Here is an 11958-nt window from a genome sequence, read left to right on the forward strand (position 1 = left end):
TTGAAACTAAAACAAATATATAGGAAAATTGCACATTTTGGATGCGAGTGCAATTCATATTAACCGGGTTTAGTTTAGAGTGTAATATTATCCTCAAAAAAATATTTAGACAGAAATTATATTTATATCCACAAACTAGATAATTTTAGTTTCATAAAAAAATTTAAATTTGTGTACATTAATTATTTTACTTAATTTTTTAAAAGTTATGTTTTGAACTTCAGAAATATTATTATCACTATTTTATAAATATATTATTAATTTTAATATTTAAAGATTAGATAAAATAATTTATAAGAAAGGTTTTCTTTTACTATCAATTTGAGATGTTAATATATTCATATTTTAGATTTACAAAGAATTTTAATACAAATATCGAAAATTATATATAGTTATTCTATTAACTAACCTTTACTATAGCATAATAAAATAATTTTAAAATAATAGTTAGTTTAATATGTATTTTGTTGATTTATAAATTTTTGTACTGGTCGTATAAGTTATGTTTGTTCGTAATATTCTATAGCCAGTTTAAAATTTTATGCAAGTATAAATATATAATCATCAAAGCATACTATTCCTCCGTTTATTTGGTGTGTTTTACATTTGCTTTAGTTTATCTCTAGCAAATTACAGACATAATATAAAGCAAAAATAAATCCTCAAATATAACATAAATATAAAAAAACAACGACAAGTACTAATAGTAGCAATGACATTGTCCTAAACAACTACAATTATATTTTTAGTGACTAAGATTACCTTAAAATTAAAATTTTATTTTCCACAGTATTAGATATTCTGACATAAAAAAAGAATTATGGTAATTGAAAACTCAATCTCATTCATTTAGCATAATCACACTTACAAGCAACTGAACATAGAAAAAAATTTACACAAAATTATATATTTCATAAAAACTGATATATTGAATTTGCGGACCTGCCTTTAATATAGTATATACGTTTATCAAAAGCAAAGATATTATCGAAAAATTAGTCGCAAATGTTTTTTTTTCATTTGAAAATATTTTTCTTATTTCAATGTCTTCTCATCAGGTCCAAAACATAGACCAGGTTCGTCCTCGGTTCGGTTGTACACAACTTTTTGCACACGTTTCGATAAGAATCTAAAATTTGATGATTCCTTTGTTAAATTGGGTAAAAGAGAAGAAAGAAAGTTTTAGGATATGCATAAGGTGGCTATTGGATACATCGATTGATAAGTTACAAAGGCAGGAGTCACATGTACCTTTGCCCTTCAAGATATCAACATATGGTATGGAATGTAAAGGATGATTCTTATTGATGCTGTTAAGTACATATTTATACAATACAAAGAAGCCATTATATGGGAGTATATGTGTGATTGATATACAACGATTGTAAAGAATATACAGGAGTAATGAGAGTATCTTCTTTTTTTAATATGTCCTCTCAAGATGGAGGTGCTTGAAGAACACTAATCTTGGAAGACACTTGAGTGAATTGAGCACGTGCAAGAGATTTGGTTATAGCACCGACAAGTTGATCTTTTGAAGAAACATGAGCCACCCGTAGTATGCCTGATGTGATTTGATTCCTTATAAAATGATAGTCAAGTGCCAAGTGTTTCATTTTTGAGTGAAAAACAGGGTTACCACACAAATAGGTTGCTCCAACATTGTCACAATAGATGACTGAATGTCCATTTATGTTTATGCCAAGCTCCACTAGAAGAGAACATATCCAGCGAAGCTCTGCTGAAGTATTAGCCACCGACAAATATTCAGCTTCAGTTGATGAGCGGGCACCACCTTTCTGTTTCTTGGAAAACCAGGATATCGGATGTTTGCCAAGATAAATGATGTATGCATTGGTGGAGATAAATGATGTATGCATTGATCGTCGATCGATGGATTGGTGCTGCTGTCGATCGATGTTGACGTCGCATCTGCAAACGATGTATGGAGAAGTCCTCTATCATCAATGGAAAGACCACGATACTAAATGTTCTTCTCTCTATGGTAGTCCTCGTCATACTCATCAGATTTCATCTCCGGTAGTTCAGTGTCTACTGCGAAGCTCTCATGAAGGCTATCATCTGCCCAACTGCCAATAGAATAGTCGCCTTGTCTGCTGATCGTATCACCGTAGTGGTAATCAATCGATGTCTGAGGCTGGGTAGCAACATCAAAGCGCGGATAGCAGTGTGCTGGCAAAGCGAAGGTCTTATTCACATGATTGCTGTCGATCGATTCTCTGGACATGTTGTCGATCGGTAGTTGAACAGCAATGTCGATCGATAGTGGAGTCCCGCTATCGATCGATTCTGAATACTTTGTTTCGTATTCATCCTCAAAATCGCAGTGGCATGCTGCAATGGATCATGTGTTAAGTTTAGTGTTCGACGTCTGTGGCTTCACAATTCTGACTGTATCAAAGTAGACATCAGGATTTATCAGTGTTAGACACAACTGATTAGTCTGCATGTTGCAAACCGCTCCTAAAATAGCCATGAAAGCCCTCCCAAGTAATAAAAAATGATTCTTGTTCTGCTTGTTTTCCAGGACATCAAAGTCAACTGGAACTAGTGCATTGCCAATCTGCACCTCTAGATCTCCGATGAATCCTCCTGAGTTCCTCGTAGAATGATCCACAAAAGTGAATGAATCCTCTGAAAGCTCTATCTTCAGATCCAGATGATCTGCCATTATATTGGGTAGTATGCTGACTGATGAACCTGTAATACACAACGCACATGGAAACTCAATGCCCTTAACCAAACATGGCACTACAAATTTCCCAGGATCACTCTTCTTCTCCAGTGTAATCCCCCGCTTCATCTTCTCTCTGATCTGATTGAAGATCCTATGTATGTCCTGCTCAGTTTTCTTGGTCTCTCTGAAGAACATCCACAACCTGTGGGTAAAGTAAGTCTCCTCAAACGGCTTGTCCAAGGGTATCCTGAGAACTCTTTAGTGAAGTTATCCATCTCCTTCTCATTGACTCCTCACTTGAGATGCTTAGGAACCTTTTCATTTCTTTACCTCAAGGTTCTCCTCTCAGAAGTCTGATCAACTTGCATAGGCTCTGCTGTGTCATCTGAATGTTGTTCAAAGTTGTATGCAATGTGTTCTGAAGGTTGAGATGGGTTTCTGAGTACAGTCAGGCGTGCTACATCTATCTTTTGTAACTTCGCTCGGTATGTCAGAAGTGGTCGTCGATCGATGCTGGATGAGTTTTGTTGATCATCGTTTGAGTCTGGCTGTCGATTGGCGGCTGGCTCCTGGTGTCGATCGATGTCCGACTTCTTGATACGTAAGGCTATGGGTGGATGAGGGTGTTTAGCTGCGAACTTCTCGTGAGTTAGGATTCTGACGGTTGTGTATGGTGCAACTTCCTCTGTCGATCGATGTGGAGAACCTGATATTGATTGATGTTCGTCTGTCTCCGTCAGTCGATGTTCGCAGCTTGGCGTCGGTCGACACCAATGTAAACTACCGAAGCTCATGGAACTTTCGACCTGTAAATCTCCCTCTTGAAGCTTCTCCTCCTTAACCACTTGCAAGAATCATCATCCATGATGGCATTCACGTGGTGCTTCAAAGAATCATCTCCTTTACCCTTCATGAAGGCTTCATATCTTTTAATAGTGTCTCCTGTCTGAACTACTTGTGTCTCTAACTTCCTCACATGTGTGTTCAAAGACTCAAACTTTGAGTTCAGCTCTGTGTAGATATCATCTATCTTTCCATTGAAATTCACCATCAACTTCTGCTGACCCTCAAGAACTTGATTAAGCATGGATGCTATCTTGCTCTCTCGAGTCTGCGGTGGTGGATTCTGGTAGAAAGAACTTCCATAAGCTTTGTTGCTACTGTTGTAGTTGCTGCTGAAGGGTTTCTGGTACTGTGAATTCTGGTTGTATGCACTCTTCTGGCTGTTGTTATAGGAGTTTCTGTATCCACTCTGATTTCCAGACCTCTGATTATGAAAGCCTGAACCATTGATGAAGTTCACATCCTCCTCTTCGTCCATGTCACTGTCGACATCTACAGCCTCTACATCCTCTGGAAAGCTGACTTGCTTCTTGAGAAGCTTGTGAACACTATCCAGCTTAGCCTTAACATCTTCCAACTGCTCCTTCCCTAGGGCAGGGGCCAATTTTTTTCTTTCGAAATCAGTTTTCTTGGTGTAGTTACTGGATGCTAAGTTCTCAATAAGTCTCACTGCCTCCTCTGGATTCCTAGTTTTGAAATTTCCATCACTAGCTGAGTCTAGAGCCATCTGATATGCCAGTTGGATGCCTCTTAAGAAAGTGCTGAGCAGCTGCACTTCATTGAATCCATGGTGTGGATAATCTCTCGGATATAACTTGAATCTTATCCATGAGCTTTTGAATGACTCTGTAGGCTCATGTGTGAATGTAGGAATCTTACTCCTCAAGTCTTCAGCACGTGCCTCATCAAAAAATGGCATAAGAATGCATTCTTGATGTCGGCCCAGGATGTAAGAGATCCTGGTTGTAGTTGCTTAAGCCAGTGCAAAGCCTCTCCAGCAAGTGAATACTTGAAGAGCTTGCAAAACAGATAGCCCTCAGGGACTCCATTGGCTTTGATAGCAGAAACTAAATCCAAGAACCTCTCCAGATGGTCCATAGGATGCTCGTGTGATAACCCATAGTAGGGTGTCTGTCCCACGAGTACAATATACTCAGGCTTCTACTCAAAGTTTTGTCTCTGTATGGCTGGAGGACGGATGGCAGATATGTTCTCGTAGTACTGATCTGACATGTTATAATCAGATAATGTCCTCGGTCTAGCAGCCTTTTCTACAGCTTGAGCAGCTGCAATATCATCATCAGTATCATGGATCACAGCCCCCCTGATCATCTATCTTCTGGCCTGTTACATTACGTATATGAACCTCCTGGTCATGTAGGTTTCCAGTCGCGTCCTGAATCAGAACTAGTGTCGTAACCATGTTTCGCGGCTCGATATCGATCAATGTCCGAGATGGAATGTTGATCGATGTCGGGTGGGTATGTGCGGTCGACGAAAGAGTAGTTTCGGTCGACGGTGGAAGGCGAGCGTCGGTCGATGAGCAAGTGTTGTTGTCGATCGATGCGGTACGTTTGCCTTTGCGGATGGTGCGTTTTAGGCGAGCAGGATCTGAAAAGAGAAGTGTATGTTCCTTGTTTCTTATGTTACTGCTGGACATGCACCTGAAAAGACAAGAAATTTTTTTATCAGTTTTTGCAAGTAACAAAAACCTAGACTAAACCTAACTAAATATGATCTAATGGCGATCGAAGCTCCCCGACAACAGCGCCAAATTTGATATCACTCAAATTACCCTAAGGAGTGATTTACTCTCTCAAATAAGAGGTCAAGTTGTAGCACTTAGGGATCGAATTCACATGGAGCTAAGGCACACAATAGATCTATCTAGTTATGTAGTTAAGCTAGGCAAATAGGTTTAAAGCAGTAAAGATCAGGGGTGAACAAGTAATTGTTCGGTCGATTGATTGGAGTTTTAAAACAGAAGTCGAAAGCGTTAGACTTAGGGTTTCTATTCAGTCAATCGGGATTATAGAGATATAGATACTAAGCATATATGGATATTCTAGAACTCAAACAATAAGAATAGTCGATCAACTTCTGTATATTTAAACTATCTATCGCCGGATCTAGGACCTCAGCTGTCGCTTGTTGGCCCTGAGAAAGTGTCGAACGATTCCAACAACAGGGTGTCGATCGATACACCTTTCAACCCGTTGGTTGATGCAACTAGTGAGTTGTCAATCGACGTTCCTTCCAGAGAGCGTTACGCACGGTTTTGACGTGTTCACTAGGTTAAACTAAATCAGCTTCCGCTTGTTTCTAGCAATCCTACCACAATCTAAACTATTTCAGATAGAGAACCAAGCTTCCGCTTGCGCCCTAATATCTATAGGCAAGGTCCTAGTTAGCTACTCTAGAACATATGCATTAAGAACAGTTTAGTTGATTCATATCTTGACACTTAGCAGTTCTATATTTTGGGCTAATCCCTCATGAATATCTGAACCCTAAATCTAACAAGAAGAACTACTCAGACATAGCTAAGCAATTCATAACAAAGAGATATGAAAACTACATAAAATATAGAGTATAAAAACTGGAGTTCCAATCACAAATCTCTGAAGTAGTTCTTGGATCTTCTCTCCAAACCTAAGGCTGTAAATATTTTGCTGTATGAAAGTAAGAAAGCGTGTGGTGCCTAGAACAATGGTAGAGCACATAAATATTAGGTTAAAACTCGTCAGGGGTAATTTAGTAATCCTTGTGGACCTTGGGCTTTAAGTCGGGTGGAACCCAATTTGGCTTCCGCGCGCTTTGCCTTCGATTGACAACACAGAGTGTGTGTCGATCGATTATTGCCTTCGCCCATTGATAGATAGTCCGGTCGATGGTCAGCTACGGATCTTTGTCATTTTATCTACAAAATGCACCAAAATCACTATTTTCCTCTAAATCACTTCAAAACCTGAAAACATACTAGAAAGACTCCAAAACAACTATAAAGGTATTTAAAAACACTTATATACCATGTCTAAAAATGAGTAAAATCTATAGTATATCATATAGTAAGTCAGTTAAACTGCTAGGACCAGTTTTGCATATACGGATGATACATGGCTGGAGGGATCCCACTTAATAGTCTATCAGTCTGATGCTGGCAAACATTTTGTGGTACTAAAGTTCCAAAATCCATGATGGAAGGCTTCACAAACCAATTGACTTTCAACACTCATTTCTTATTTCCTTAATCAACCAAATCTTCTTAACTGTAGAACTTATTATCCATAGACGATTCACACTTACACTTTTTCCAAATTTAGGAACGAACCTAACTAAGGCCTTTAGAAAAAAAAAACTTTATTTTCTTCATGCTAGTTGTATTAAGATCCCTTCTATCGTTTGCATGACGGTCATGATTCCCACCCGGTTAACATTTACCATTTTAAGAACCCCTATGAGACAAATAATATAGGTAACCTAAATTCCGATTATTTCACCCATACAAATTTTCCCAACTAACACAAAATCCTTAAAATAAACTATTTTTATTATTTCATTTACAAACATAAACATTTACTTTGTGTGAAATACAAATTTAAACACATTACAAAGGCAAAAATTAACCATGGCGAGATAGGTAAATAATAATGGAGGCTACTCTCACGTCGACTTGCTATACAGTAGAGTTATCAAGGTAGCAGAATTATAGCAGTGATAGTTGACTTGATCGACAAACCTGAGGAAAACAAATAAAAGCAATTCAACAAAGGTAAACTTATTCACTATTTTATGTGTATTCCTTTGTCTTGATTAGCCTTTAGCCAATATGGTACACATTACAAAATCTTACAAGATATAATTTGTTCGGTAAAACAAGTTGATGTATGTCGGGAAAGCCAAACGTCACTGGAGGGACACACGTAAATCTAAACGGTCACCTTGTATATATTTTTTTTTGCTTATGTTGAAAATATATTCAAAAATGTTGCAACCTAAACGGTCACAGGATTAACTTGACAAAACAAAACCTGCAACCTGAAGCCGTGATTATGTTTGTCTATGCTCTGGATCGGATTGAGTCTAAACCAAACTTAGTCCACCTAATATAAAATACCGGATGAGTCCAGGAGTTCCCCCAAACACTTCAGTGAATACATTTTGATAGCAAATGAGTTTCTCCAATGAAGTGCTCAGAGGAACTCTAGGAAACATCCGACCAAAATGATGTTTGTTTGTGTACTACATGATCAATGTATTATTGTCTACTTATTTTGGGTGAAATTGGTTTACCAAGAGAATTAGGGTTTGAAAAAATTGGACGGATTAGTGTTTCTATATATACTGTTGGAAGCATTGTGAACTTAGACGTGAATTCAGGCTAAGGGTTTAGGTGAAGGAATCAAATATCTCAAGAAAAATGCATAAATCCTTTTTTTTCCTTCTAGCTTTTTGCAAGATAAGAAAGATCACATTTACATACTCGCATAGATGCCAATAGTACATGTACAGTCACATACTTTTTTTTTTTTTGCCAAAATGTGAATTTCATATAATTTGCAGATTTACAAAAAGGGGGAAAAACTGTGCTAAGTTAGCCTTGGCAAAAAATAAACAAAGCTAAGCTAGCAGCAAAACTTTCTAAGATAAATAGATAGCTACTCATATCTGAACCATTCCTGCATCATAGGCCGGAACAGATCAGTATTCCTTCTGCCAAGAATTGCGTCCTGGATGATGCGGTCGATTGTCTTGAAGATAACCGCAGGCGACTGAGACACTACATCATGCAGCCGCTTGTTTCTCTCTGTCCAGAGCGTTGATATGGTGACCTGAGCAACCATGCGCTTGAGTGTCAAGCTCGCTACCGTGTCTCGCAAACTCATCCATTCCGAGAAGGCAGTCCAAGTGTGGAACCCCCAGTGGGAATATCCGAGTCGGACCAGCACAGATGCCCAAACTGCTTCACTTACCTCACATTGGAGGAACAAATGGTCTCTACTCTCATCCGCCAAGCTACAGAGACAGCAAGATGAAGGGATTTTCATGCCCCAATCAACTAGTCTTGATCTGGTAGGTAAACGATCCTGATGCGCCACCCAGGTTGTGAAGGCGTGTCTCGGGATGTGACCTTTGAACCAAATGTTCAGAGTCCAGTTCTGCTCCGAAGCCCTGTTTCTCACCATGCTCCACGTTTTGCTTGTGGAGAAGTTCTGCAACTCATTTCCATCTATCTCCCATACGTAAGAGTCTTCTGTGGAGCTTAGCGAGGGGAGAGGAATGGTGGTGAGGTGTGTGTGAAGCTCCTCTTCAGCCGGAGATCGGGCTCCTCTAAGAAGCCATCCATCGCTGTTACAGGCCTGCGCAACTGAAGCTCGCTCATGAATTTGCAGTTCTCTCGGGCCTAGATCACCAAATCGATTAATAAGAGGTCCAAGGGGCGTCCACTGATCATACCAAAAGCTTACTTGCTGACCATTACCCACCCTTGCCTTTAGAAACACTGCAGCTAGACCACGAAGAGAAAGCAGAGATCGCCAGGAAGATGAAGAACATTTTGTTTCATCCATCGCCCAGAAGTTTGCTCCTTTTATTCGGTACTCCTTTACCCAAGATGCCCATAGCGAGTCTTTAGCTGTGAATAGTCTCCAGATCAGCTTGAGATAGAGCGTTTTGTTCCATCGACCAATATCTCGAAGACCTAAGCCACCCTCAATCTTAGGGAGAGTCACAGTCTTCCATGCCACTTTAGCAATACTTCTCTTCGTTTCTGTGCCACCCCAAAGGAACTGAGAGCATAGGGATTCAATCTTTTTTTATGCAGTTCTTAGGGAGAATGAAAGCAGTAGTCCAGAAGTTGATGGAGTCATAAATAACTGATGACAAGAGCTGTCTCCTTCCTGCAAATGAGAGAGCTCTAGCTGACCAGTAGTTGAAGTTTGAGGCAATCCTTTCAATTAGAAGCCTGTAGTCAGAAAGTCTCAGCTTCCTATACATCAGCGGGAGACCTAGGTATCGTATGGGCATTGAACCCATTGTGAACCCAAGCCGAGAGATTTCTAAGGCTTCTTGATTGCTCAGGCCAGCAGTGTACAGCTCTGTCTTCGACTTATTCATACTCAGGCCCGACCAGAGAGCAAAGTCCTCCATTGTATCAGCAATGCATTTCACAGAATTAGGCGTCCCATCTGTGAAGATTATCAGGTCATCAGCAAAGGATAGGTGAGTGACCTGCAAGGATGAGGTATTGGGGTGAAAGCCAATGGATCCGTCTTGAAATTTCCTCTTCAATTGTTGCGAGAAGACCTCCAGAGCGAGGACAAATAGGTAGGGCGAAAGGGGATCGCCTTGTCTAAGGCCTCTGGTTCCCCTGAAGTAGCCACAAGGTTCTCAATTAATGGCAACAGAGAAGTGCGTAGTTGTTAGGCATTTCTTGATCAGGTTTCGAAATACCAGAGGAAACTCCAAAGCTTCTAGGGTATAGAGAACAAAGTTCCAGTCCAGGGTATCGAACGCATTCTGGAGATCAACCTTGAGCATGCATCGTTTAGAGATTTTTTTCCAGTTGTACCCTGAAACAAGCTCAGTAGCTAGAAGCACATTTTATACCAGCAAGCGACCAGGAACAAAAGCTGACTGAGAGGAGGAGATTAGAGTCGGGAGGTGGTCTTTCAGTCGATTGGCTAGCAGCTTTAAAGCCACCTTGTATACTTTGTTGCAACAAGCTATAGGTCTGAATTCAGTAATCTTGTTGGCATTGGTCTTTTTGGGGACCAGGATAAGGAGAGTTGCATTCCATTGTTGAAGCAGTTCCCCCGTGCTCAGGAATTCTTTCACCGCAGCTATTAAGTCTCGGCCAACCACCTTCCAATTTCCAGTGAAGAACTCAGCGGGGTAGCCGTCAGGTCCAGGAGACTTGTTCTTTGGAAGAGACAAGAATGCCTTTTCATTGTCGAGATCAGTGAATGGTGCAGCAAGAGAGGTAATAGCTTCGGCGGAGCATCTAACTTGCATAATCGACGCAATGTCATCAGGAGTACATGTTGTAGATGCGTTGGCACCACCCAAAAGATTCTGGAAGTTGTTAACTGCGTGAGATTTTATCCCCTCGAGAGAGTCAATTACACGACCATCATCACCAAGCAGAAAATGGATATGGTTTTGGGATTGTCTTGCTCGGATAGCGCGGCGAAAAAAGGCAGTGCCTGCATCCCCATCAACCGACCATTGCACCCTTGATCTTTGTCTAAGGAATTTATCCTCAGCCTTGGCCAAACCATACCACCTGGCGTGGGCCGATCTTTCTGCATCAGCAACAAGTGAGCTTGGTGCAGACAGGGAGACTTGCTGACAGTCCGTGAGATGATCAAACGCCTCTTGAACCGGCTTCTCGATCTCTGAGTAATTTTCCTTATTGAAAGCACGAATGAAAGGCTTCATTTCCTTCAACTGCTTAGAACCCAGGAAAGGAAGAGAGTTCCAGACATATCTGACAAGTTCTTGAAAGTCAGGGTGACTGTTTAAGTGAGCAAAGAACCTGAAAGGGCGTTTCTGAGGAGGTTTGAATTGGTCTAGGAAGGTGCAGCAAGGGCTGTGATCAGATATGCCAGGCTTGCCAAAAACTGCAATGGACTCGGGGAAGCTCTCTAGCCATTCTTCATTGTAGAGAACACGATCCAGCTTCTTAGACACAGACGAGTTTGACCAGGTAAAAGTGTTTCCGCTGTACTGAAGGTCAGAGAGAGAACATTGTTGAAGACATTCTCTGAAATCACACATACCCCTGGTTGAGGTTGAGTGATCAGCGCTGGAGTGCTCCGAGGGACTGATGATCTCGTTAAAGTCTCCCATCACAATCTAAGGAAGACTGCAAAGCTGAGGCAAGCAATATGTAGATTCAAGCTCACTCCATAATAGTCTTCTTTCTCTTCGACAATTTGAAGCGTAAATAAAAGAGACCACAAACTCACTTGTCTGAAACGGGAGTTTGACAGAACAGGTGATCATTTGCAGAGTCTTGGCGATAATTTTAACCTGCACATAAGGCTTCCAGACAACCCAGATTTTCCCTAGATCAGAGAAATCATAGTTATCGTCGAAGGACCAATTGGGCAGGATGTTGACTACAGCGACCGACTTAGGCTGTTGTACATGACTCTCAACGAGACAACCAAAGATAGGATTATATTTACGAATCCACTTCCGAAAACCACGACACTTTACTGGATCATTTATTCCTCTTACATTCCAGCAAAATATATCCATCGGGGGTAACGGTTAGAGGATTAAAGGGCCTCTAGCCCTGGCTTTCGCACGCTTCTTGTACCTCTTAGAGAAGAATTCAATGAACTCATCGCTATCGTCTTCGGGGTTGTCTGGGCTGTCCTCTTCTTCAGAGTGTGAAGTATCAGAGGAAG

At 40.5% G+C, this 11958-nt stretch overlaps 1 protein-coding gene across 1 annotated transcript; it reads right to left on the reverse strand.

The window, feature by feature from the left end:
- Positions 1 to 8199: 8199 nt before the first annotated feature.
- Positions 8200 to 11392, reverse strand: LOC111210828. Its single transcript, XM_022711491.1, has 4 exons — positions 10151 to 11392; positions 9995 to 10072; positions 9419 to 9772; positions 8200 to 9330 (listed from the first exon to the last, which is right to left on the reverse strand). Exons 1-4 carry the CDS (start codon positions 11390 to 11392, stop codon positions 8200 to 8202), a joined length of 2805 nt encoding a protein of 934 aa, XP_022567212.1.
- Between the last annotated feature and the right edge of the window lie 566 nt (positions 11393 to 11958).

This window comes from Brassica napus, chromosome C2, assembly GCF_020379485.1.
Source record: "Brassica napus cultivar Da-Ae chromosome C2, Da-Ae, whole genome shotgun sequence".
NCBI lineage: Eukaryota > Viridiplantae > Streptophyta > Magnoliopsida > Brassicales > Brassicaceae > Brassica > Brassica napus.

What these genes read in the sequence shown, in the direction of transcription:
- LOC111210828 (XM_022711491.1), bottom strand. Translation starts at nt 11,392, where the DNA reads ATGGGAGACTTTAACGAGATCATCAGTCCCTCGGAGCACTCCAGCGCT. An exon ending in TTGTTCCTGGTCGCTTGCTG is followed by an intron (nt 10,073 to 10,150) that starts GTATAAAATGTG and finishes TGCATGCTCAAG; the next exon opens with GTTGATCTCCAGAATGCGTT. An exon ending in GGAGACAGCTCTTGTCATCA is followed by an intron (nt 9,331 to 9,418) that starts GTTATTTATGAC and finishes CTATGCTCTCAG; the next exon opens with TTCCTTTGGGGTGGCACAGA.